We start from the raw sequence: 27203 nt of genomic DNA, 5'->3' as shown, positions 1-27203 counted from the left end.
TTTTCTGAATGACATTAACCTATAAACATTCCAGAATCCTTGTGTAACTGTTTAGCAGCTCTTCCCAGCAGCCATGTTTCCCCGGTTTACATGAGAAGTAAAGCTAAAGCTGATTCTTTCAGTACATTGCATTTCTAGCATCTGACTTCATATGCAAACACTGTAAAAGAAGGTCTTTAAATTGTTGTTGAGCATAAAGTGGCAGCACATTTTAGTTCTGCAGTAGTGCACAGTATGAAAGCCTATTAGTGCTACGAAATTACTTTATCACACTTCTCAGTAAGCATATTTATAATTTGTTTATACCTGTCTATAAGGACTAAATTTTCTTCGGTGTTTGATTCCAAAAGTCTCTCACAATTAGTGAACCAAGAGGACACTGAGGAGTGAAATATTTTCATTATAAATGACAATTTAGTCTTTGTATGCATTGTGGAGTTAGTTTCTCTGTGATACGCAAACTTTACAGTATTTTCCTGGACATAGTGCAGAATGTGTGTTTTGTGACAGTGGCTGTTGTATTATACTACTGACAAAAGTAAGGCAGGCAGTCCCACTGGCTTTGGTGAATTCTGCTTATGCAGTTGCTACAAACATAGGGTCCTCTGTGAATGGTTTGGGCATTTACATACCAAATGTCTCAGCATTACTAGAGTACCTGTTATACCACACTCAGCACAATGTTATCCAGGTCTTTGTCTCTGTATTTTCAAGTACTAATGTTTTGTATTCTTTTCCTTGCTACACATTGGCATCTTAACTGATGTTTCTCTTCTGCAAGCTCTGTTGAGAAGAGATCAGCTTCTCCCCTTTACCCACACGGGACTGAGTCTTTAGAAGACCCGCTGCTTCTGTGTTTGGTTTTCCAAAGAGTTTGAGCTGCTCTGTGGAGGTAGAGGTTTTATACGTAATTGAGAGAGAAAAGGCAAGATGCTGAAATATGTTAGCAAGTAACAAGTAGGAAGAGAGGGGAGGTGGGAGCCTGGAGATGGCCAGGATGCTGAAAGCATGCAAAGATCACATCGGGTCAGAGAGTTACCTCTGCAGATCTGCTTCTTCCTTGGATGTGTGTCGTATCAAACCTTCGCCTGGCTGTTTAAGCCCAAAATGAGTCGCTGCTTGCTTTCCTGTGACCCACTGTCTGACATCTTTGTAAGGCTACCTTTGCAGCAGCAGAGGGATGCCTCTTCCCCTTTGCAGCAGGCAGCTGCCCAAGCCATCTGCTCTTGGGCCCTGCATACTTTGAAGATGGCATTTTCCTTGTCACGCTCCTTTTTTCGGTAGGCCGAGAGGCTTGCAGGAAATGAGAGAAGTGAAGCAGTGTGCTTCTACTGAAGGACAGTCGCCGAGGGGAGCTGCTCCAGAGCTGGCCTAGCCCTGCCCAGAGCGGAGCGACAGATCTCGCAGGTGTGCCAAGACACAGTGCATATGGTTCTAACGACATGACATAATTTATCATTATTAAGAGAAATAACTTTCAAAGAAATTTTCGTCTATTAGCTGGTTTACTTTACTTCACACCTTCCTACTTAGTGAAAGCCAGACAAATGGTAGCTATAAATTAATTTTTCCTGTCTTTTCAAAAGCTTCACATTGCAGTGGCTGTAAAAGATGTTTTGGCAAGAAAGAACAAAATAAACAGCATTTGCAAAACACAGGCAAAAGTAAAATATACAATAGGTGAACTTCTCAGCTCCATGCTTCCCTTCGCTTCCTTTCCCATTCCTGTGCAAACAAATGGAATCACTGAACATAAGGGAAATGTCTCCAAAATCATACAGCTTTTTTCCATATTGATTCCAGCTCTGAAGAACTGGAATAACCTATGTATTTAAGGAGCTAAATGCAGTTTTTCAACATTCTATCCTAAGTAAAAATAAACAAGGCTGCTGCTACAGCATTTAATACCAACACAAAGATTTGGCAAAGCATTGAACAGTTACTGATGAGTTTTTGGTTTAGTTAGAGTTCTGTAAATTACTATGTACCACATTGGTGTCTTTATTATTGCAATACAAGATCGTTTCAAAAATTGCTGTCCATATTTATTTAAAAAACATTCAACTGGCTTTAGTTAATATGAAAATATTTATGATAAATTGTGCTGTGTAAAGCACATCTGACTTTGGGTGTGGGGAGAAAGATAATGTTTCTTAAAAACCGTAACCATTTAACTTACATTTGCAATAGGATTGGAAATTGGTTGGCATCATCCAAACAGGAAAGATAGTAAGTAAACAACTTATAACACTGTTGCCAGCTCTTAAAAGTAATCATTAGTCTTGTGCATTTCTGTTCTTGTCAGCATTCACTTAAGATGCGTTTTATAATCAGCACAAGAAAGTAGGAATGGGCAACTTCATACAGTGTTAGAGGCCAAGATTAGCAGCAGTATATGTGATATGTCATTGGAGATTTTTCTTCCTGGTTAAGATTCAGCAGTGTGCCTGTGAGATACACCTGTCAACTATTTGGTTGCAAGAGGACAAATGTATCTGATTTAAAATGTATATGTGTGTGTGTGCGTGGTATAGATATATTAATAAACAGGACTTCTTCAGTTTTGTCCATAATAAAGAACCATCAAAATGCATATAGTTGTATGTGATCCCTGACTGTCATAAGGTAACCATTCCTTCTTTGCAAGCAAATTTCATAGACTCATAGAATCGTTTAGGTTGGAAAAGACTTTTAAGATCATCAAGTCCAACCATTAACCTAGCACTGCCAAGTCCAACTACTAAACCGTGTCCCTAAGCCCCACATCTACACATCTTTTAAATACCTCCAGGGATGGTGACTCAACAACTTCCCTGGGCAGCCCGTTCCAGTGCTTGATAACCCTTTCGGTGAAGAAATTTTTCCTAATATCCAATCTAAACCTCCCCTGGCACAACTTGAGGCCATTTCCATCCTATCGTTATTATTATACTTGGGAGAAGAGACCTACACCCACCCGGTTACAACCTCCTTTCAGGTAGCTGTAGAGAGCAATAAGGTGTCTCCCCAGCCTCTTTTTCTCCAGGCTAAACAGCCCCAGTTCCCTTTGCTGCTCCTCATAAGACTTGTGCTCCAGACCCTTCACCAGCTTTATTGCCCTTCTCTGGACATGCTCCAGCACCTCAATGTCCTTCTTGCAGTGAGGGGCCCAAAACTGAACGAATTTGCAACAAAAGAGAGAAAGACAGCAATTGTTTATATAGAGATTGAGGGTTTTAATATATTTTATATTTGTTTATGCATGTGTATATATAACAACCTATATATTTTTTTATATATGTAAATGTGTTTAATATGTAAAACCATCTATAGTGCATCAACTTTAGTTATCATCTGTATTTCTTTAAGAAAAACAAGAAATATTTTTTACTTCTGTGATGACCCTCCCGGGAAGTCAAATTTTAAATAATTGAGAGCTAAAGGAATTGCTGTCTCAGGATGTTTTCATATTCCTATGCTATGGTGGCACTTTTACGTGTTTAGGCCTTGTCTTTACCAATAAGGTGATTCTATGCAGAGTAAGTGTTGCATCATCTCCTGTTAGGCTGTCGCTGCTTTTGTCTGCCATCGAAAAATAGACAGTGGCGTGAAAAATCCCTGGGGTTGATTTGCCTTTGAGGGCAGAAAATTGCTCCCTAGAGATTACTTCAGAAACTGTATTTAAATGAGGGGAGAGTTATTTAATAAACAAACGCTGCTTGTTGATTTTGTTATTTTTGTTACAAATGGGGTGAGACATAGAAGGGACAAAGAAGGGAAAATCCTTTGTAAGACTCTAATATTGACTTGGCTTAGAGGGTGATGGTAAAAGTACTGTTACGAGGGTCTGTAGTCATTTTGCATTGATTTACACAAGAACATACCCTAATTACGATTAGGAAGGTGACATTTCTATGTGCTGGGGAACTCAATCAGGATGTGTCACCTGCTGTGCAAGGTGCTAAGATTCCTTCAAGGACTGAGACCAGAGTGTTGTCTTTCCTTCTCATGTGTCCATCCTGTTAAGAGTTATTGCAAGCCATATTTCTTGTCATTTTGACTTTGCATTTGTTTACTGAAGCTGTGGACATCCTTCTTGAGATCCACCTGTGTGGGTGTACACTCTGGCTGTACACTGCCACTTCCTTTTGGACATCACCTTTCCTCAGGTCTACCGCCTAGCTACTTACCTGACTAATTTTAGGGCATTCACATTGAAATTTGTGAGTGAGACTTCACCCAAGCAGGGCAGCTAGTAGTTCAGAGATTGTCAGGTTTGGCAGGAAGATGATGATGAGTACTTCGGTGACAGTTATAAAAAGTATCTTCACGGCTCAGCAGGATTTGTTAGAGCTCACAGGTTATTCACTATGCAATTACAATTCTGAAAGTACATAGGAAAAAGAAATGGCTGGCCACCTTTGCACTGCAGAGCCAACACAACTAAGGAGGAAAAAATGTGGTGGTTATTGAAGTGGACAGACATTTTGAATATATGCAGAGCTGTCAAGGAAAGGATGCCATCATACTTTTCAGAGCAGAACCGTGCACTCTAAAATGACCAAGGTAAATTAGAAAATTCTTTTTAAATGGTCACCTTATTTTTATCCCTGCAGAAATAGGAACTGTCGCTTCTACCTCAACTCTGAGCTGCAAAGTAAAATCTTCATATGGATAAAACCCACAAGACATGCTATATACCTTCAAAAGCTGAAGAAGATCTTCCAGTAGTATTTTGCAAGCAGATAAGGCGGCAGCCCCGAGGATTCAGGCTACCTCCCAGTTCGCCACAGTCCCACTGCAGCTCTATGTGTTGCGTGGCTTGGCACGGCAGCTACGCATAACCTGTCCACCAGCCACAGGTGTCCCTGAGAGTCAGGCACTGGCCACCCATAGGCCATTTGAGAGGACAGAGTTCAGAGCTGGCAATTTGACTGGATTCATTGAATTTTTAGGGTGATAGCATGTTCTTCCAGTGTCTTCAGGACATCGGGATTTGTTTTCAATATTGTATTCTACTTCTTTAATTCTTCTTACTTAATTCTACTATTTAGTTCTTACTGCACCTCCTCATACATATCTCTGATATTCTGTTATCTGGGGAAAACCTCTCCTCCTTGCTTTTTTCCTAACAGCGGTGAAAGATTCCATGAAGTGACTTTTCCCCATGATGGCTGTTTCCATATGAACACTCCAGTACCTAATAACCAGAGAATGGTTGCGTCACAGGATGGACCAGTGCTTTTTCCCCGTTCGTTGTCTCACAACTGCTGATAAATCCCATTCTGAAACCCTAAGTCTTGTCCTGGATTCAGATGGAAGGCAAGATTAAGTTTTTCAAGTTCACAAGCTGACCGTATAGACTTCTACTAAATCTTTGAACAAGGGCAAATTGTCAGGTTTTGAGGGTTGGACTTGTCAGACTTATTTTTAAAGTACGTAATTTTGCAGGCAGAATTTAAATATCAAATAATTAAGTAAGATCTGAAAAGCAGCCTTTATATTTCTATCTATTGTCTTCTCCTGATGACAACATGGTTCTTTATTGTGCGTTCTTTCCTGCAGAATTTAATTTCAATGTGTTACCTTACAGAAGTAAATAAAATTCTTGGTAGCAGAGTTGCTGAGCAAATGGTAGAGCCTTTTTCCACAAAAGCTTCCTGTGATTAATGAAAATACCCTGACACTGACCTCTGCACTGGCTTCCAGCCACCTACCAGAAGAGTAAATGACAGGCAACGTCCGAGCTACAAACACACATGATGAAAAAAGAACACAGTGGATAGCCACTTAAGTCTTTAATTTGGGAGAATGATCCACAGCAATGCTTGCTGCTTAAGTGCTTTCTTCAGGCTTAGTGTTGGGAGGACACTGTGAGAACTCTGGTTTGATTCAGAGGGTTAATGAGTGTCAGTGTGTAAATAGTGGTGCAGTCCTTCTGCTGAGGCAGTGGATGTTTATAGATGTGAATTTTTCAGCAGCTATAAACGGAAGGTCTGTTTGTTTTGTCTAAAGTGCATGGGAAAGGCTGGATCATAATGTTAGAAATTCAAAGCTAATGGTTAAAAAAAAAATAAAAATCCTTAAGTTTCAAAGTTCAGCTTAAAATGTCATGGCATAGCTTCTGGAAGGGAGGCACTGGAGCAGGCAAGCTGCAGCAGCCCAGGAAAGCAGACAGCACAGCACTGGTGGCTGTGCGCTCGCTGAAATGCGTGCACGCCTGTGGTTTACTAAGGAAACAGCTCAACACACACATCTATGATTTTATTGCGTTCGAGTCAAGAGGTACAGCAGTAGATAATATCACCTATTGGCACAGGGACAGCAAACACAGCTCGTACCTTTCTCCTACAAAGCCATCTGCCCCGGCTGAATGTGATTGACTGAGAAGTCACGTACTCAGCCTCATCTATCTCCCCAGTTGGTGGAGAAAAAAAAATGCAATTCAGGTTTCAGCATTTTTGTAATCCCTCTGAGCCTCCCATTAAATTTGCTGTACTGTGTGGGAAAGGATTAAAGATTCTTTGGGCTCCAAAAACACAGTATACAAAAATTAAGTACTACAGCATGGTTTGTGGTAAGGCAGCAACTAAAGTGTATAGCCTGCCGCATAACCCAGAGCAGCGAGTTCCCTTTGATAAGTAACGCTTGTTGACAGCTTAAAATTTCTGTTGGTAACACATGCCACAGTTGTGTACGGCCTTTGTTTTAAATATTCTGTATGCACCATACTTCAGAAGTAATTTCAAAAATAATCAGAGTTGTTCATATGCAGTTACTAGCTTAGTTCAGAGTGCCAAAGGAGGGGAGTATCTGCTGGCAAGGAGAACTTCTGTTCCCTTAAGAATGGCTCATAAATCCTCCCTTGTAATAAATATTTCAAGATTAAAATCAATGCGTTACAAGTTTCAGACATGGCTGTTTATCAAGATGAAATAGTTCATTTCTTAAAAGGCAATATTATTTACATTGTATGTGAGTGTGGACATAGATGAGAAACTCTTATTTAAGAGCTGCCAGGATTTTTTCCCCTCAAAAATGGTAAATGAAAAATGTCGAAAAATTTCTTTACCTAATTTTTTACAACTTTGAGAGCCTGACTTGCTGTCAGGCTTAGTTTGTGCAGTATTAAATTCTACTAAATATGTTGTGCTTAATGTAATTAAGAATCTAGCATTTTTTGTCCTAATTCCATAATTAAATATATGAACTTTTTTTGTGTGAAAATGACACAGAGCTACTGTGTACCCAGGCCTTGGGGAGAAAGTAGGGTCAAGAAAGGGTATAATAGATAGAAAAAAATTAGACTCCAAAACTCATACATTTAAAATAAATGTTGTCTTCTCCCACTTACATTAGCCTACTTGCATGAAACTTCTTCGTTCTACATCTCAACTATTAAGCAAAAAGCTGTGTATGCCTACCGCCAACTGCGCATCTGACTACAATTTGCAAACGTTACAATGCAGACTAGAAAGTACTAAAGAACAAGAGGAATCCAAGCATCAGTGTTGCATTGTTGTCATTTTTCATTTCCTCTCTGCACTAGAAAGCACAAATATATGAGGTGTGAATACCATCTCATGAACAAGAGGTCAGTTCCAGTGTGTGTAAAATGTTACTGCTGAACTAACTGTACAACTGTTTTCACCATTTGTAAGGGAAATTAAGTCAGGGTTCCGAAGAAACTGGAAAACAATACCATACCATGCAATTTATATCTAGGTTGTCCACCCAAAAAGCATAATAAGAAATATCTGCTGACTATATCCATCTTTCTGTTTCTCACTATATTAATATTTTCATTTTTCTAAACATACAGCCTGTTTGCTTTTCCTCTGTAGTAACTTCTAATGTTAACTTTTATATGAGCCTTTGAACAGCATTCCTCAATGTCATTATTTCAAGATTTTATATATGCATATCTTTTATGTATCGGTTATTTGTCATAAGGTCTAGGGTGATAAGAGTATTATTTAGAAAAAAATGCTTATAGAAGGAAAAATGTCATTATGAAAAAGCTTAATATATGGGCTACTCAGTTCTTGGTTTGTTTTTAATCTCTCTTGTGAAGCTGAAATTATAACCTGTTTACTTTCTAGTTTCAGATTTCTGATATTTTGGTTTGATTTCAGGTTACCATTGGCCAACTATATTCCACGCAGAAATTGGTTATTGAGAGTCCAGGAAACACATAGCTATAAGAAGACTCTGACCCTGAAGCAACACTGGACCATCTTCAGCATCCTACAGTGCCACATTCAGATGCATAAACTCACTGCACATGTCTGAGCTTTTCTGTTCAGCAGAAGAAATGCCTGAGACTCTGTTTTTGGCAACCAAAGTACTATTTTCTAATGGTTCACATGTTCTAAAATATATTGCTGTGATTTATAAAAGGATGTAAGGTAGTCTTGAAATCTGTTTGCTTGTATGTCCCATGTGATGAAATAGTTTCTGCCCTACTTTGACAATAAAACTTCATTAAACTACCTGTAACCAGATACATTATTCTGCTGATGACCTTTTCTCTCACTGAGCATGAAAGGTGTTAAATTTAAAACCCCTCACCCAGTTTTACTAAGTTTTTATTGATCCTGTTCCTTTAAAAATATACAGCATCTGAATTGCATGACTAAATACATTTTAAATATTAAAACCAGAGATGAACAGAGTTTTCATCTCCTAGACCTTGATACTTACAGATATCCCAAACTGCATCATGTGGTTTCTTTAAAGAGCATCCCTTGACATTTCAGGAGGTGACAGAAAAATTTCACTAGTTCTTTCTTTAGTTTCCAAGAGTTAATAACCAGTCTTACCCACCTTTTAACAATTAACAGATCAGACTAGCAGAATGTAAGACTTGCATCACCGAGGCCTGGGAGCTCTAAAATATATTTTCGCCACCAAGTCCTTTTCTAAATTTCTTGAGGTGCAGCTATTAGCAGAAAGCACCACATCACTTTATGCAAGGTTTCCCTTTTTCACAAGGTCCTGAATTTTGCAGGAGAAAAAGAACCTCACTGTGGCAATAACTCAAGTGCTGTAAGTCATAATTTGGCAGCAAGTTTTGCCTAGCAAAAGTGGAACACTCAGTATAGCGTTCTGTTGCTTATTATTAGATCTGTAGAATAATCAACACTTTTAAGACAATATGCTAAAAAAAAGCAAGCAAAAATTTTGATCAGGTTCTGTTCAAGTCATCGCTGTGCTTGAATTTGTTTTCGATTAGAAATTTGCAGAAATTTAAGCAGTACAAAGCTTTTTTAATGGCATACAGAAGAAAAAAAAAGCTTTTTTATTTCAGGGGCTTGTTGTAGGTTTTTTTAAGAAGAGAAACTCGAAACTAGTTCCATGACACTGTGGCCTTTAAAAATCTCCCCTTATTTTTCTTGCTTTGCAAAATTCATCTTTGTTTAGAATTTCTATTGCTTTGTGTTGTTCATGCTGTGTGATAACATTATTAAAGCAGAGGATGGACAAAGTGTCTAATTTAGAACAAACTCCCATTCCTACTACCATTTAAAGTGTGTTTTATAATTTTGTACAGTTAGATTGAAATGTATACTAATGCATTCCATTAACAATATAGTGTACAGAATAAGATACTGTGACTGAGACTCAAATGTAGCCTCCATTCTCACCTTCAAATAAAAGGCACATACAGTCATAATTCTCCTTGGATTAGGTGTGTAAGTATTGCCATGTAAATTGCTTTTAATGAACATTTTTATTAAAATGGAATTTAATTATTCTAATAGGTAAAATACATTATATTCTGTATTTTAAACCTCCCCATTCACAACTGGGTAATTAAGTTAATGGTGAAAGTGTAGGGGAATAAAGGTTTGATTACTATTTAAGCTTCCAGCGAACTCAAAGAAATGTAATAACATCATACACTTTTAGAGGACACAGGTTTGGAAGGGCTGCCAGTTTTATACTCTAAGGAACTTGCTCTCTTAAACAGTACATGCAAAATCCTTGTTTAAAACAGCTTAATTAGTGGAACAAGCACTGCATACCGATTCAAGATCTGAGAATGTATGCTAGGAAACAAAATAAACATCCTTATAAATAGTGAACTGTAATTTATGAAGAAGGACGAGTCCATCAGTAACATTTTTACTATTTCGATCTAAGTTTTCACAATGTTAACAAAAAAATAAAGGTTTGTTTTCAAATAGAAGCCCTTTAAATACATAATCATTTATTTCAAAATACCAGTACCTTTCCCGTGAAATTCTTTATTGTTCCGTTTCCACCAAGAACACAGCTGTAGATGGCACATGCTGTAATACAGGTCTGCAATCATGGGTATGTGAAATTTCTTATTAATTCCCTTAAAAGTATGGAGGAGATGACTTCTCCGTTAATACCTGAAAATTCTGTTGTTGAGTTTTGGTGGTAGATACACTGTTGCTCTCCTAATTCATGCCTTTCTGTCTCAAGGTTACCACTCAGATTCTCTTTCCCTTAGCTATTTATTACCTGCAAAGGAACACTAGTAACCTTCAGGATCCATTCTACAGAGAGGACCCATCAAGAAAAATATAAATAAAATTCAGGCTCTGTCATCTCTCTCCACAATCTGTAGCTGAGAAGTTAAGACAGCTCACTTTTTCAGTCAGGGAGAAGCGAGTTCTTGTTCCAAATTAACCACCACCTTACCATACAGTATTTATACATTACTTATTAGAAGAAACCTAAGAAAATTTCTGCTGCTAAGGAGCAAAAGCCTGTGTAATACTAACTTGTTAACAAAAGTTCAAAGCTAGCAAAGGTGTAAGATACTAGGCTTTACTACTCAAACCCCACACAATCACTGCATTTTGGATGTCAGTTCCCTCTCTGTTTCAGACAGGTCCCTTTCCTCACCAACACACGTCAGTTCTCTCTCCATTAGTGTTAGTTATGTGTGTATCCCTTGTACGTGATGGGAAGATACCTAGACATATTTTTTTCCTTACCTAATGTGCATTTTAAGTAAATTTTGTCATTTATACTGTCACCCAGTTCTGTATAAAACCATAGCTTACCAAATGCTTTATCATTGAAATCCTACAAACTACTGAAGGCAAATTCTTAGAAACCACATCTAGCTTAGGAAGTCCAGCGCAGAAATAATATTTATAGGCTGGGATGACTTTAGTATTATGTTCGTATCCACTTGCCATGCTCTTACTCTTGTCTGGGCACATGCTCACCGTCACTGATGGAGACGGTGAACTGGAGAGCTGGCACTGTGGTCCAGCCTCGGAGTTGCTGTGCCCTTACGGCTGCACCTTCTGTGCTTCACCAGTTCCGTTTACGTTGCAATACTCATTAAATCTCTCTCTTGGCATGCGTTCAGGAGCTTTGTTGGATTTTGTCAAAGCACTGTAAACAACAGGAATAGTTAAAACACAAAGGAGTGATCCCATGACTTACGTACAATGTCCACTATTATAAAAAGTATATCCTTTTCCTTAGAAGGGAGCTCAATAAATATCTTTACTAAAGCTGCAATGTCTTAGCAAAGCAAACTTGCTCTTGTATTGTATTAAAAATGTTTGTCTGTTCTTGATCTCAACATTTTAGCAAACTATGAAGCTCAGCAGTATGCACCAAAATTTGAATGTTTACGTATACTGAAGTTTGTCATGACTTTACAGTATAAACTTGGAAACAGCACTCTGAAAAAAAAAGAAAAAGTAAAGAACAATTCGTTTAATATTAGTAACTGTTTAAAGGACAGGCGTTTCTGTTGCGTGTTACAACTTCTCAGGAGATTTTACTGCAATTGAAAGCTCAGTTTCAAAATGCCCAGGTGTATCAGAGGTACAGCTGTTCTGGAGGAAAGCAACCCAAGAGAGTAGCACGTGAACACTTTACATACAATGTTGAAATAGGCCAAGAAGGATTTTAACTTACTACTCGCATTTCTAGAAAGGTATTTCTATATAAAACTTCACCAAGTTTCCAGGCATTAAAAGCATTGCTTTCACCCTCTACCGTCAGCAGGTAGAAGAATAATTTTATGGAGAAGCACCAGCCCCTCAACTTGCTTCCTGTAACACAACATGAATAAATGCATCTCTCCAGATACCCAGCAAGGGCCATACGTACACATAAACAGAGCCATGAAAGAGCTGTGCGCTGACTGTTTCCTGAGTTTTCCATAATGATCTACAGGGAAATCCTGGCATTATTCAAGTCAGGAGTATACGGATCGCTTTGTTCCATGGTTCTTAATGCGGGCATAATTATTTCTTACTCTTAGGGATGTTTTGCTTGATGAAAACAAGAAGGAAGGTGTGTAGCTGTTTTACTGAGAGTTTACATTCTTACTTTTTCTTTTTTCAGTATTTTAGAGTGTAAGAATAGTGCATGAGCCCTTAATGTGGAGGCAGGAAAAAAAGAGAGAGAAGCCAATAATTCTTGCAACGCTGTGTGTTTTCTAAGAGGAAGAAATTCAGAACTCTCAAACCCGTTTCACAAACATAATGCACCTTCAAAGGATTTTGCACCTTACACAGGAAATTATGTATCATCGTTGTGTTGCGAGAGATGCTTCTCTCCCAGCTACTCACCTTTTTTTACTGTTAAGCCCAGTATCTGCTGAAGCTTTGCAAGAGGAGGAGGTGATGGTAAGCAGTGCATTCAAATGACTGCTCTTCTGTGTTCAGGGGAAGAGAACTATGGAGACCTGTGAAGAATGTACAGGCTTTCTATTGAAAGAGTGCACTCCATAAATATTTATACCAGTCTTTGGCAATATGCTAATCCAAGGCAAGTAATTTTCCCCCTCTTAAAAAGAATCATGAAAAACAATTAAGGTGATTTAATTACTGCCACGCATAGACAGCAGATTTTGAACTCTTGACAGATGAACATTCATCACAGCGTCGTGTTATCCTAACCCCATAACACAAGACTCTGAACAGAATAGACAATTAAACCTAGATCATTTCCCCTACCTACCCGCAGTACTTTGGGCTGGATCCAAATCCCAGGGAAGCCAATGGGAGCAGAAGCCAGGCTTTTCAAGTACGGACTGAAAGCCCCGGCTTTAAATAAAACAGAAGTAGTTTGCATGCAAGTTTGCAGTTCTTCATGACACGAAAGTAAATTTAGCTTCACAGTCCTTTTCTGAATCATTTAAATCTGAATTTAAATGTAAGTGTAAGCAGCAAAAGATTGCTTAAGGTTTAACTTTGATGTCCTTCACAGTTACCCACTATAGAGTTTCAACTACGTTAAATTTTTTTGGTTTATATATACACCTATAAAACCTTTTGGCAGCTATTTCTCCCCTTAACCCTTAAGCCAGGGGAAAAAAAAAAAAACAACCAACAAACCAGAAATCTGCCTAAACTTAAAATCTTTGGAGCTGGAATTTTTCTGAGGGTGCTAACAAATCTTTATCATTTCTTAAGTTAGGGGAGGGAGAGTGTTTGTGAGCATATCCTCCAAATGTTATGCTCTGAATCTTTACTACATTAACAGTAATGCAACCAAAGAAGAGTGCTTCACTTAACCTTTTAGTCTATTGAGGCTTTTGATTTTGTAGAACTAGAACTGCTTCATTTTGAACATATTTCTTTGAGAATAAAGTTGCAATTACGCCATGTATCTCAACCGACGACCACGAGCAGCAGCCCTGTGCTTTGCTGATGCAGGCTCACCAGATTCGGTGTGCACGTGGTCCAGCTCCGCTTTTCACACTGCTGCACAGTGTCATCTTTGGTAAGGCCTTGCATTTCTATAGTCCCCAGTAACCTCATCGATGAAAATACAGAGAACTGTGTGTAGGCAGTCTTTGAAACCTGCTTTGGAAATCTATGCTTTCATAAAATCTTAACAGTACAAAAATGCACTGTCTATTAAGAAGTGAGTATGTTTGATTCTTGTCTGAGAGAGATTTCCCCTTTTCTTTTACAAAAAGTAATTCTTAATAATAAATAAAAGCATTTTACCTGTTATCAAAGCACAAAAATGTTGTGCATTAATTAACACAATTGTCAGGATTTTAGATCGGCACCAATTTTCTGAAGCACACAAAACCATTTTACTGTTTAGTCTCAGCAAATACTTTCTTGCGTTTTGAATTTAGATCACACATCTGAAGAGAACACATAAATGTTACATATTCTGGACGTGGATGATTTATACCCCTTGCTCACAGTTTGCAGCGTGGCAGAGAACATTTCTAGCCCTCTATCAATAAGCGCAGCTAGCTGGGATTCTGCAAGGTACCAGCTCTGCACCTCTGCCCAGACACAGCTATCAGAATATGGCTACTCCTTTAAATTCTGGTTACAGAGTGATCCCTCCCCTCCCTTTTCTTTGGCAAAGCTTCCTTCTTCTTTGAAGCAATTAATAAACAAAACACAGAATAAGGAATGGGCTCCAGAAGCCCCAAATAATGCATTGTACTTAAATGAAGAATCAGTCTTAATGCTTTTAGCATCACATAGCATGCTATATAACTATGTATCATAGAGCATGCTATTTCATTGACATAAAACTAATTCATACCAGATTATTCCGTGTAATAGCCTCTAATCCTGTAATGCAGGATAGTTTTAAAGCAACCTTGTGTAGGGAAGTAGCACAGTTCACTATTCTCCCTTAAAACCTTTCATGCTTTTGGCGGGAGTTTACAGGTAACTTGGAAAACAACAGTAAGAACTTCTTTGTGCACACATAGAGCTTTTATTCTCTGCATCTTCAAAGCAATTCTACTAGTCTGACAGTAAGATGGTTTCTGAAGGAATTAAACACCTCTTTATATTTGGCCATATGCTCACACTATGGTTTATGTAGGGTTTTTTAGGGGGGAGGGAGGCAGGCTGTGTTTCAGAAGCAGCGCGTGTGTTAGCAAAACTGCAGGAACTTTAGTCCAAAGCTCCCCCTGCTTCTGTCTCTGATTTTGTACCAGCTCTCTGAAGAGGCAGGTTATCTGAAGACTTATTTTCAAGTACGGGGAATTTCATAGAGGTGCAAATTTTTCTAAAGTGCTCATAATGGGCTTTAAGATGTTTTATATCTTCAGAGGAAATGAAGAACTGAGGAAACTCGCAGTATGCTCTGTTTTAAAAAGGAAAATAATCTTCCAAGGTCTTGCTGAAGAACATACATCCATGTCAGAACATTTTCTGCATTCTGGCAGTGTCTTACCTACTTATTCACAGAATCACAGAGCGGTAGGGGTTGGAAGGGACCTCTGGAGATCATCTAGTCCAACCCCTTGCTAAGGCAGGATCACCTGGAGCAGGTTGCACAGGTTGGCGTCCAGGCGGGCTTTGAGTATCTCCGGAGAAGGAGACTCCACGACCTCTCTGGGCAGCCTGTTCCAGTGCTCCGTCACTCTCACAGTGAAGAAGTTTTTTCCTTACATTGAGATGGAACTTCCTGTGTTCCAGTTTGTGCCTGTTGCCCCTATTCCTGTCACTGGGCATGCAAAAAAATTAACCTGAATTTTGAGATACTGTTTTGGAAGAAAACAAGTCAAGGCTGCAGAAGAGTCAGAACAAAATTTGACTGAAACCTGCTTATTTTCCACCCATGCTACTAAAGCTTCCTCACATCACAGCTCTGCACAACGTGCCCATTACAAGAGCGTACTGAGCCGTCCCGTACGTACAGGGCGATTTGCCTTGTGGCTATGGCAGGACCAGCATCATTTTCAGCTATAGCCCTAAACGGCTATAAATAAATCCTCTTCTGGACGGGCAACATCCCTGGTTACAGCGAGGTACACTAACAGCTTGATCCCCTCCACACCGCACACGTTAGGGGTAGGGGCACAACCAGGTTGCAAAACTAAGAAGCATCCCATTATGTTTTGCTATACGGAAAAACAATTTGTAATGGTGAGCTTTTTAACTTTTTTTTAAAGCTTTTTTTATTTGTACAAACCCATTTTCATTGGTACTTTTCGCTTAATTTCAGGGCTTGGGCCGCCGGTAGTAGTCAACCTCTAGGCTTGCAATGCAAGAGTGAAGACTATAAAAATGATTTCAAGTGTCCAGCGCTTTAAAGTCCAACGGTGTGCTCAATAACCCCCTTTCCCAGCAACATACAAATACTGAAAAAGATGTAGCAAAATAAGCCAAATAAATTATAAATACTTGAGAAATGTGGTGCAAAATGTAACATAAGGAGAGCTGAACTAAAGGCACTTGTTTTCATTCATTACTGAGGACACTCTCTCTATAGTGCGTCGTCACTCCTCAGTGAGAAGGACATCCAAATCAGTCGCTGCTCCCCAAATCTGAAAATACAGAACTGCGTGTGAGACAGACACCATCTTTCACGTTACAGTGCATTACTCAAAGGTGTTACCAAAGTTCTCCTGATAAACCCAGCATCGGCAAATATTTTAACTCCTCCTTTGTCCCGGTTTCAGACTTGTCAATTGTGTGAAAAGAAGTCACCAGTCTATTTTAAGCAAAAATATTTTTGCAGAAGTCCTTGTTGGCTGCTATTAGCAGGATCTACACACAAGCCTGGGGAAGGCGGGGAGCGGTATCAAAGTGTGCTGAATGACAAAAACCAGAGCAGCCCAGCCCAGCCCCAGATCCAGCCCCCAAACGACTGTCTCTTGTTCAGAGCCACCACGGGCACAGCAAAGGTGGGACGGGCGCACAAGCCTGTCATGAGTTTGACAGGCGATCACAACAGTGAATCGTATTGTTATGGAGTCCATTGAGCTAAAAAAAAAGACAAAGCACACCATTGCTGTCGCAGTACTACGTCTTTGATAATGGATGTGAGAACGGGAAAACTGGGATGCTAAGTTAAGTCTGTAGAGAACATGCTGTTACATTTTCACACAAGTGCTCCATGCATTTCTAATTGGGTAAGTGAAGTCATGCCCAAATGAAGACGTCAAAAATTCACTTCAAGAGGGGAAAAGCAAAGCCCACACTGCTCAGTCTCCTTGTTCTCTCAAAAAAACCCCAAATAAACCCCCCCCAAAAACCAAAAAAAGGAAAACGATTCCAAAGCCACAGCAATGCGAGCCTACGCACATCCACGTTTCGCTGGCAAAACCGAAGCGCCCGCCAGATTTCGGGTAGTCTCCGGGACGAGGCCTCGGCGCGCTGGCTGTCGCCCTCCCGAGAGGGGCCTCCGGAGGCTGCGGGGCTGCGGCCGCCGCCCCCTGCCCGGCCGGGCCATCACGGCTCCGCTCGCCCGGCCGGCATCAGTAGCGGGGGGCGGCGGGGGGCGGCGGGCTGCCGGGGGCGGCGGCGGGGGGTGGCGGCGCGGTGCCGCCCCCGGGGGAGCCGCAGCACCGCAGCGTGTAGTTGCGGCCGCCGTTGTTGTCCCAGTACTCGCCCTGCGGGCTGCGGTAGCGGATGGCGAAGTGGAGGGCCGAGCCCTCCCGCAGGCTCGGCGGGACGCACAGGACGAAGCTGTAGCGCTCGGCCGGCGGGTCGCCGGCGGCCGCCGGGGCCGGGGGCATGGGGGCGGCCGGGACGTCCACGAAGGAGAGCCACTCGTTGAAGGTGTAGCGCACCGCCACCTCCTTGGGGCCGGGGCAGCCCAGCACTTGCACCGTGCCCCGCACGTCGGTGGGCGCCGGGGGCCGTCCCAGCCGCTCCAGGCAGACGCGTTGCCGCCGCAGCCGCTCGGCGCTGGGCTCCCCGCCGTCGGGGAAGTCGGGCACCAGGCGCAGGGCGGGCGGCGGGGGTTCCTCGCCGGGCGGCGGCGCGTCCCGCTCCTCGGCGGGCGGGCTCTGCAGGCGGGACAGCGCGGCGGGCGGCACTTGCGGCTCCTCGGCGTCGCTGAAGTGCTTGACGCTGGCGAGGCTCAGCCCCAGCGAGTCGGCGAACTGCACCCGCTTCTTGCACTTGCTGCAACAGTCTTCGCCCGCCGCCGCTTCCTCCTCCTCCTCCGCTTCCTCCTCCTCCCCCTCCTCCCGCCGCTCGCCGGGGCCGGGGGCCGGCGGCCGCCCGCAGCGGCGCAGCTCCAGCAGCAGCAGCCGCTCCCCCGCCGCCTCCCGCTTGGCGTCGCGGGGCACCGTCGGGGCCGCGCCGCGGAGCCGCCGCTCCTCGGCCGCCAGCTCCTGCCGCGGGCGTGCGGGGCTCGCCATGGCGGGGCGCCCCGCTGGGCCCGTCCCGGCCGCCCCTGTGGCGGCAGGCGGACGGACCGGCACCGCTTTATCCGGCGCCCCCGCCGCAGGCCCCGGGCGGGGGGCGCGCCCCCCCGCCAGGCCCGGAGCCTCCCCGCGGGGCTGGAGCGGCCGCGGCGCTGCGGGCGGGGGCGGGACCTCCCGGGACGGGCGATACGGAAACAGCAGCGGCCGCGACGGGCGGCCACGCACGTCCTCCCGCCCGCAGCCCGCCGCCGGGGCCGCCGTTACCACGGCGCGGAGGAGAGTGCTGCGAGCAACGCTGTCGGGCGTTTTATGGGCTTTGGAGGAGAGAAGGGGACAAACGACAGGCGCACCCGCGGGGCCAGCCGTGCCTGCGGGGTGGGGGGGTGTGTCTGTGTGTGTCCGTGTCCGTGTGTGTGTGTCTCTGTGTGTGTGTGTGTCTCTGTGTGTGTGTGTGTCCGTGTGTGTGTGTCCGTGTCCGTGTGTGTGTGTCCGTGTGTGTGTGTCCGTGTGTGTGTGTGTGTCCGTGTGTGTGTGTCCCGCTACCGCCGCGGCTCCGCGCCCGCTCCGCCCCGCGGAGTCAGGCCGGGGGGAAACGCGGGGTCGTGGGCAGCTGGAGCAGGCTTCGTTATTATTATAATTAGTTATTATATCATCATCATCATTATTTAGGCTTCCACCCCGCGGAGATACCCTGAAGAAAAAACCCAGAGGGTCAGGATTAGGCGGGACGTCCCCCAGCACCACCTGGCACCACGGAGGAGCTACCGCCGTGCCCCTGGGGCAAAGGCGGGGAGCCCAGCGGCCCCCCGGGACCGGGGCTGAGCCCCACGTAAGGGGCGCGGGGTGCCGCCCGTGTGCCGTGCTCGGCGTCCAGTGCCCATCTCCCGCAGCGGAGAGTTTGTGAGACACAGCCCCGCACCCCCCCGCCGCCCCGGCTTTTATGTTTAAATTGATTTCCACCCATCCTAACTGCAGAGAAATGCTTTGAGAGCTGAGCTCGAGGACGAAACCCCGAAGGTAAAAGGCATACCAAAGGCTTTCGCTTCGTAAAGTGCGATATATTTTGTAGGCAAATCTCTTTAACCGTTTTTCCCCACAGTTGGTACCAGCAGTACTCTGCTTGTGGAAAATCAAGTCCAAAGGCTCAGGAGGTGCACACGTGTGCACAGGCACCCTTTCTGAAGGTCAGACTGTCTTCAAAGTTTCCAGTTAAAAACAAAAAACAATCAAGGAGGAAAAACAAAATACAGGCTTTACCTTTTAAACAAATAAAGAGAAGTAGAATCCCCTCAGTTTTATTTTCTCAGCATGATGTATTGTAAACAGCATCCTCATAACAAGGTATTTTTATTAGTAATGGTGAGATCCATATCTGAGAATTTTTCAAACTTACTTCTATACTTTATGCGTGACACTGCTATTGTCTGGGGGTGATTTTCACTGATGATTGCAAAAATACTACGCTATTAAACTTCCTTCCATTCTTTTTCTCGTGGAAGAGACACTAAAAAGCATATGCAAAGAACACGGCACTTTCTGAAGCAACACGCTCCCACTATGGATTTATCTGAGGGGTTTTTTTCTTTATTTTGCATAGTTTGTTTTATTTTTAGCGTCAGTCTGATTGCCAAAAAAGCAGCCTCCCAACATGAGTGCAACAGTGCAGTTCAACCGAGTGTGCAGGCTGGATCTCGCAGAGGAACGGATGTCACAGCAGCAGAAACAGCACTAAACAATTTCCTTAGCGGACGCTGCTGTGAGGATGTTCTGACTGCACCTTGACCGAAGAGTTGAACAGCGAACAGTTACGCAGAAGTGCCAAATACTCCGACTCCTCTAGCTTCTGGCCGTGCACTGGACATTTCTTAGCAGTTTGGTTTAGAGCATTGTAAGAAGAGGAACGAAGGACAAACGTGCTCGCTGGCACCGGCTGTGCTAATGGAAAACATGACGAATACCAGTTTGCTGTCAACTGCTCGTCACCAGCGCTCTGCTGGACGCTGCCGCGCTCCCCAGGCCGTCAGCTGAGCTCCTCACAGGAGCGCTCCTTCGCCTGCTCCGGTCCAAGCGAGCTGGTGTGCCGCCGTTTAGGCTCTGTGACCTACGCAGCCCCAACTAAACCACAGGGCACGCTCCCGAGCGACTCAGCTGAGGTCTGCGATGCGGCGCAAGAAGGAGGGGGACGACGGTCTTCTTCCAGCACACGACTGTGGGCAGGGAAGGCGCCGGTTTCACCTGCTTTCACCGTCACTCTTGACCTGCCGGTGGCTGTAACAGAGCAGTGGATGACCATGTTGGGCCACTCTCAGCATACGCTGTGATGAAAACAGGTTGCGATGCAGGCGCTTTCTTACCTGTGCCTGGAAATGAGATGTCATGACCCATCTATCCGAGGCTTGTGGCACCTCAAATTACCCAGCTGGAAAGAAGAAAAATGAATAGATGATGTGTAGGTAACGGTGCTTAGTACTTGCAATATTGTCAAGATTCCTTAGATAAAATGCAACGCTACTACTTTACTTTCTCAAAGTAGTATCTATTTTATGGTGAGGAAAACAGAAATGAAGAAACCAGCCCTTACTTCCTCATGTGGTCTTTATTCCACTAACGCATGCTTTCTCCAGCTTGCCAAATCATTAACAAATGTTTCAAGCAGCAAAGGGAAAAAATGTGCCATTTGCTGATGAAGCAAACCCATTTGTACTACTAGAAATTACAGAGGAATGTGAAAGGTTCAAGCAAAATAAGGGACAGGGAAAAGAGAAACTTACTGTAAATATTTATAAAAGTTAAGTAATATTGTATTAATTAATATGCATTTCTTACATATTCCATAACTCTGGGAGACAGGCCCGCAAAAAAGGACTACTCTTCACAGAAATTAAGCAAAAGCAGTTAAGGCAACAGGAATCCATATTGGAGGAAAAGAATTAAAATCAGGCAATTAAGGGCATTCGAAGGCAAGTCGGATTTTTGTTGGTAGTTGATTGCTGCCATTCTGAAAGGGAGTAATTTAGAATCAGATAAACCTTTACAACAGGTGTTCAACTATGTGACAAGCCATGCCGGTGGACATTAGTTAAGGAGGCATTTAGTGTTGCCTCTTAAGTATTTCAAAATGGATTCTCTTAAAAGAAGGGGGCAACCAGAGTCTCAGGCTTCTAACTACTATTTACCACATTTGTTATTAAAGAAAATGTTGAGATAAAAGTAGAGGCATTTTCTAGGAAAAGAGAGACAGGAGGCTTTTTGCATTCCCTGAACTTTGACCAGTTATGTTTAAGGTCATAAACTACACACAGGATCGACACAGCAACTTCTTTCATTTCCAAAGATGATTACAAAGATGATGAGGGGACTGGAGCATCTCTCTTATGATGAAAGGCTGAGAGAGCTGGGTCTGTTTAGCCTGGAAAAGAGAAGACTGAGAAGAGATCTTATCAACGCTTATAAATACCTAAAGGGTGGGTGTCAAGAGGATGGGGCCAGGCTCTCTTCAGTGGTGCCCAACGACAGGACAAGGGGCAACGGGCACAAACTGGAACACAGAAGTTCCATCTCAACATGAGGAAAAACTTTGTTGCTTTGAGGGTGACTGAACACTGGAACAGGCTGCCCAGAGAGGTCATGGAGTCTCGTTCTCTGGACATACTCAAAGCCCGCCTGGACGCCAACCTGTGCAACCTGCTCCAGGTGATCTTGCTTTAGCAGGGATTGGACTAGATGATCCCCAGAAATCCCTTCCAACCCCTACTGCTCTGTGATTCCCCACTTTCTGTTTCCCAACTACCCACCTTGTGTGAATCCTGCATTCAACACACATATCTGGCAGGAGCATTTGCATCCTAAGATGGCTACTGAATGACATTAAAAAAAAAAGAATGCGCAAATCACTGGTAAGCAATCCGTGGTATTGCTTTCTCAATTCTCACTGTGATTACATGGGTATGTATTTCTCAGGACTCGTTAGATCAGAAATTTTGGGTGGGAGCTCTATTTGATGTGCAATTTAATAAATTGGTCAAGCTGCTTGGATCAACAGTCGTCATCATTTGGACAAAATGAACATTTGGGCATCATCTGACAAAATGAACATGAAAATACTTGTTTGCAGACACCCAGTCAAGTAACTGGACAATTCTGTTGATTCAACGCAACCACACAATGTAATCCAGAAGCCCATTCAAACACTGTTCAGCATTTCTTTTTATGCTCTTTTAATATAGGCTTCGACCTTCGAATCCAAACCCAGCAGATTTTCCAGTTAGTCCAAGAGGAAAGTATTCTACTTCTGGATGTACCTAGTTCAAATATGCCAAATCTCTCCAGTTTCCCATTCAAGTCTTTTCTAAGAAAATCTCCTGTGACAATAGCTCATCAGAAAACGTGAATCAGTAATAACTTCTAAGCACTATGAAACAATTTACAGGGATTTAGAAATACGCACGGATTATCACAGTTCATACACAAGATTACTAACATCTTTTCTCAAATTCTGGCAGCATTTGTTCTGAACCATATTCTTGCTTCACTTTGAAAATCATGTAGTTCTTCATCCCAATTTAATCAGTCACGTTGCTTGTACAAAAATGGCAGGGAGGATATTAATAGCCTTCTCCGTTATTAAAAAAAATGCTCCCTATCCCATGGGAAATTCTAGATTCTCTGTGTTTCAAGTTAGGATAGGATTTCAGTTTACTATGTTTACGAGGATAGTCAAACTCTGAATGAAAAACTCAGTGGGTCTATACAATCTGAATAGAAATTATTCAGAAGTTAGATTATTAGACCTAATTGTCTTCTTTATGCAGCAAAACCAAGCATCTGTAGTCCAGAAAGGCATGCATTAGATCTGTAATGGAAAAAGTACTTAAATGGAAACAAATATTTGGAAACGATTACTTTAGTTTCCAAATCTCACATACGAAGATTTAAACCTGATTTCTGCGGGATGCTCGGTAAGCAAAATTCTTTAGAGCTTTTGAGTCTCTCAGACAATCACTTTTAGAGGTGTCTGCTGTGTATTTTGTCTTGTTTCTCAGCAGACTTGCATCTGACATTGCTTATGGGATGTAAAGATTACTTTACATATATGAAAATACATTTTTTTGGTTTTCCTGAATTACAGCAACGGCTGTGTTTCCCGTAATGATGTGGAATATCCTTTTCGGTTAGTTGTACCGAGTACTTGGCAGTAAGGCAAGGAAGGTCCCTTCATTTGGGTGAGATGCCAACCTCTTTGAGGGTGGAGTTTTGTAATCGATTTCAGTAGGTCCGAGATTTTTCTGCATCTGATATAAAATCAAGCCCATTCTTCATGACAAGCAAATATATGTAGTAATGTTACAAAGGATTCCTCTTTTTTTTTTTTTTTTTTTTTACTTTCTGTTTTGCAGAAACTGTATGGAAAAGATGCCAGGTGCTCAGACAAACGCTAAATTCAGACTGGAGTTGGCATTAACTGTGACAAAACCATGTTGCACAAAAACTTTCCATTCACTACGATTTCTGAAGTGTTGCTTGGTTCTTGTGGCTCTCAGAGGTGCCAAAATTTGGTTTAATACCTTTGATATTTCTAAGACATTTCTCTAAACTTTTTATATTCATGTGGTATACTGAAAATCTTAAGTAATTTGTCAGACTTTTAATCAGTAAATTATATTACGATAAAAAACCTTCCCATGTACAAGCTGACATTCTAATAGAGCCTTACTGTTGCATTTCAACAATTTAACCCAAACAGACAGTCTTCGAAAAGGAAAAATTCAGATTATCAGTGAGAAAAATGTTTTCAGCTTCCAAATGTATTCGCAGCATAGGAGTTGAAAAGGGTTTTAAGGGTTTTGTTTGTTTTAATGTGGATCTCCAGAAAGTTGCAGAACCACATCTCTTTCAAAGGTGTCTGATGAACACTAGGATCCAGGTTCTCACATGTAAAACCTCTATGTTTATGTACATTTTTTATTTAGCAATCTAGGAAAAAATACCATTTGGGTCAAATTCTTGCCCTACATTATGCTAGTAGATTGCTTTGGACTTCAGTGAGAAAGAAGCTCCATCTTAGCCAGAGTAGTTTGATATAAAGGGCATTCTACCCCCAAAAGTGTTGCCGGGCTATTAAAAGAGTCAATTTTTTCCTTGCCGTCTGTCTTAAATTGCTGGATTTTGCTCCTGCTCTGCCACCTAGCAGTCTGCCTCTGGAAGACAAAAACCAATCTATTCTTAAAACTCTGCAAGGAAACTTATTCAGACAGAACATGTTTACCTCTTGACTAAGGACAGTCCAAAATTCAAAATGCTTGACGTACCCTCCAAAATGAACTCCTAGAAAGTATATGAAACATAAATGACAAAACAGCACATCTCCAGACCTGCTTTTTGAGTCAGCACGTGAATATTAGATGTCCGAGGCATTAGATTTTTTTTCTTTTTCTCCCCTCTAAGACATTAGATTTTTGCCCACTGAAATGAGACACGAAAATGGAAAATGACATGAACTTGTACCCACATTAATTCTGTTTTGTATTTCTGTGTTTGTCTCTGTCACAAGCAGCAAGGCGTGTAGCTCACTCAAAATCAATAGCAGCATGAACTCACTTGGACTCTCCTGGGACGACAGAATTGGCCGGCTGGTCAGAAGGACCTTCATGACGTCAGCTGGCGAAACCTCCGACGGTCTTTAGAGTTGTGTTTGACGTGGCATAATGGAATGCCAACCTGACCTCATCAGCTCAGATACCTCTCCGTCTTTTGGGAAAATAGAGTTGTGCAATATAGCCTGTTCCAGCAGCTCCTGGCAAATGCAGGCCAACCTTTTCAGTCCAGCAGTCGCAACTGGGTAAATTGTACGTCAGTCTCATTTCTTTCACTTGGGTTAAAACACAGGGATAGGCTTTCCAAGTAATCTTGCTGTATAAACTCAATGTTGAAAATTGTTTGCTTTAATGTGTAGTTTTCCAAACCGCTGCAAAAGGAATAAATTTAACCCCGTCTCTTTGCAGTTCCCCAGGACTGCCTCAGTTCCAGTTTGTTCTCGATTGCTAAGCTGTGATAGTAGGGAGCAAGCCAGGTACCTGACAGAGCATATCCTGTAAGAGAGAGAATGTTCATCACAGTCATTTATATTCATTCTCGTGACTTAACATTGTAACTTCAGTTGATGTATATACCAGTAACTAGGTATCTGTAACACAATACAATACTTCTAAAAGCACAAAAGAGGATGTCAGAGGTGAATTTCAGTGAATAAAATAGATTATGTAGTGGTCTGAACAAAGACAGATTTGCATTTCTAAGGAACGTTAATAGTTTTTACAGTAGAAAAAAAGAGAGCAGAAATACGTGCTGCTTTAATAGTACTGCACCATTCTAACAAGTGAGCTTTGAAAACTCTCAAGTGCATGAATGAGAAGCAGGGCCGCAGGATACAGCCTAACCCCGCAAAAGCGAAGGATTGGCCCAATAGCTATCATTAACAGTATACAAATAAAAATCACTGACATAGCCATATATGAATGCGGGCATGCTCAATCCTGCATCACCAGAAGTAAGAAAAAAAACACAACCCAGATTTTTCTATTTCATTAAGTATCACTACAGTTAAGTCCCACAGTCCCAGTGAATTCAGTCCCACAGTTTCAGCACCTTCAGCGGGAAAGGCAGAAAAGAAGCTCCATCTGGTGGTGTGGTTGATTGTAACTGCTTTTAAATTTCATGTAAGTGCAAATGCATTCTTCTCCAGCAACCAAATGAAAAAAGGAAGCGACATGTAAGGGATCACCTGTCCCGCAAACCGAACCAGCATTGCCTAACACTTTACAATCAGAAAACACTTTAAAATCAGGACCTTCTTCTATTCGAAGCAAACCAGAGTTGAAGCCTTTCAATGCAAGGCATGTGTGATCCTGCCAGGGTACTAATCTAGGACAGAAATAGATCATCAAATAAAAATGAAAGGGTGTGTTAGCACACTTCAAGAGGTGGGGTGGGGAGAAGAGAAGGCAGGAATCGTTGGTCAGAGGATGAAAGAGGAGGAGGCATGGGACTGTGAAGTCAGGGTTGCTGCTGAACCTGGCATATAAAAGTTTATGGGAAGTTTACAGAGGTATTAAAAAAAATTATTGCTGTGCCTCACAGTAAGGAAACAAACCATTCTTCAGTTAGTTGTTTTTATAAGAAATTAACTTTCTTCAGTGAACAAATGGCAACTTTGTTGGAAAAGACACTGTTTCCTATCTTCAAAAAATCTTGAACTGTTCCACCTGTAAGAGATTTGCAACATCTTAGTATGAAAACCAAAGCAGATGTTTTAATCACTTTTTTGTGTAATAAAATGACTACATTTTAGGAAGCTGTTTCCTTCTTCCCTGCCTCCACTACACTCCTATCGCCTGAGCTGTGTAAACGGTAGACTTCTTGAATGCATTGACAAATGCCATAGAGGAACCTGGATGCACAGAACAGCTTAGAAAAAAATAAAGATCAGGCTGACCAACACCTGCAGTGGATATTTGCAAAGAAATGCTCAATAAACTGCAGTGATGCTGACGGTCAAGTAAAATAATTTGACCTAAGCCTACAAATAATTTTAGCAAGTATTTAATTGCAAGTATATGTGTAGGTGCAACATCTGAGTCATTTCAGCGAAGTGACTGCTTTGCAGGATTGGGGGATATGTTCCCCCCAAGCTGATGTGATAAAATGTTAGCAGCATTGTAAAATATAAAACTAATTAGCTAACTGATACTAGATTTAGCCACTGAAGTTCTATGCCTAGTTTCATGTACAAACTGATGTCTGCTACTGCTCTTGAAGACCCCGTGGCAATTTCTCTCAAGACAGTATCCTAGCTGAAGTTTGTGCTACACAACAGCAATCTTAAACACAGATATACATAAATGTTGTCCTGCAAACTCAGCTAAATAAAATATACTTTGTCTACTCTTTTGTAGTGCCTGCATTTCTATGGGGATATATGCTGCATTTTGTCAAATCAATGCATTGTTACTTTTTTCTAAAGAGTAGAGCAGAGCTTAGTATTAATTACCCACAACAAAAATCCATGTTTAAAGAATGTTTAGAATACAGATTTGAGCACAGCTATGCTAGAAATTGCCCAAAGCCACAATGCCTT

General features: G+C 42.1%; 2 protein-coding genes and 1 long non-coding RNA gene across 4 annotated transcripts in view; 1 reads left to right on the top strand and 2 right to left on the bottom strand.

Moving 5' to 3' along the window:
* LYRM4 (LYR motif containing 4) overlaps positions 1–8483 on the top strand; it is a 94142-nt gene extending 85659 nt beyond the window's left edge. For both annotated transcript variants that reach the window (XR_012833933.1, XM_075744983.1), the window contains one exon: positions 8115–8483. Coding sequence is in view for 1 of the 2 variants with exons in the window: in XM_075744983.1 (XP_075601098.1) it covers positions 8115–8177 (63 nt within the window). In the remaining variant the exon portion in view is untranslated. The remainder of the gene's footprint in view (positions 1–8114) is intronic.
* A 3207-nt stretch (positions 8484–11690) lies between these two features.
* On the bottom strand, positions 11691–18323 carry PPP1R3G (protein phosphatase 1 regulatory subunit 3G). The gene has a single exon (XM_075744980.1). The coding sequence runs from the start codon at positions 18062–18064 to the stop codon at positions 17174–17176; it is 891 nt and encodes a 296-aa protein (XP_075601095.1). The 5' UTR covers positions 18065–18323; the 3' UTR covers positions 11691–17173.
* A 3947-nt stretch (positions 18324–22270) lies between these two features.
* On the bottom strand, positions 22271–25973 carry LOC142600446 (uncharacterized). Its single transcript, XR_012833926.1, has 2 exons — positions 24668–25973; positions 22271–22922 (listed from the first exon to the last, which is right to left on the bottom strand). It is a non-coding gene; the product is annotated as an uncharacterized LOC142600446 (long non-coding RNA).
* Positions 25974–27203: the final 1230 nt, after the last annotated feature.

The sequence above is a fragment of the Balearica regulorum genome, chromosome 2 (genome assembly GCF_011004875.1).
Source record: "Balearica regulorum gibbericeps isolate bBalReg1 chromosome 2, bBalReg1.pri, whole genome shotgun sequence".
Taxonomy (NCBI): domain Eukaryota; kingdom Metazoa; phylum Chordata; class Aves; order Gruiformes; family Gruidae; genus Balearica; species Balearica regulorum.
This window is presented reverse-complemented; position numbering and strand designations above follow the sequence as displayed.

Excerpts from the sequence above, each read along its gene's own strand:
- PPP1R3G (XM_075744980.1), bottom strand. The coding sequence starts at position 18,064 with ATGGCGAGCCCCGCACGCCCGCGGCAGGAGCTGGCGGCCGAGGAGCGG.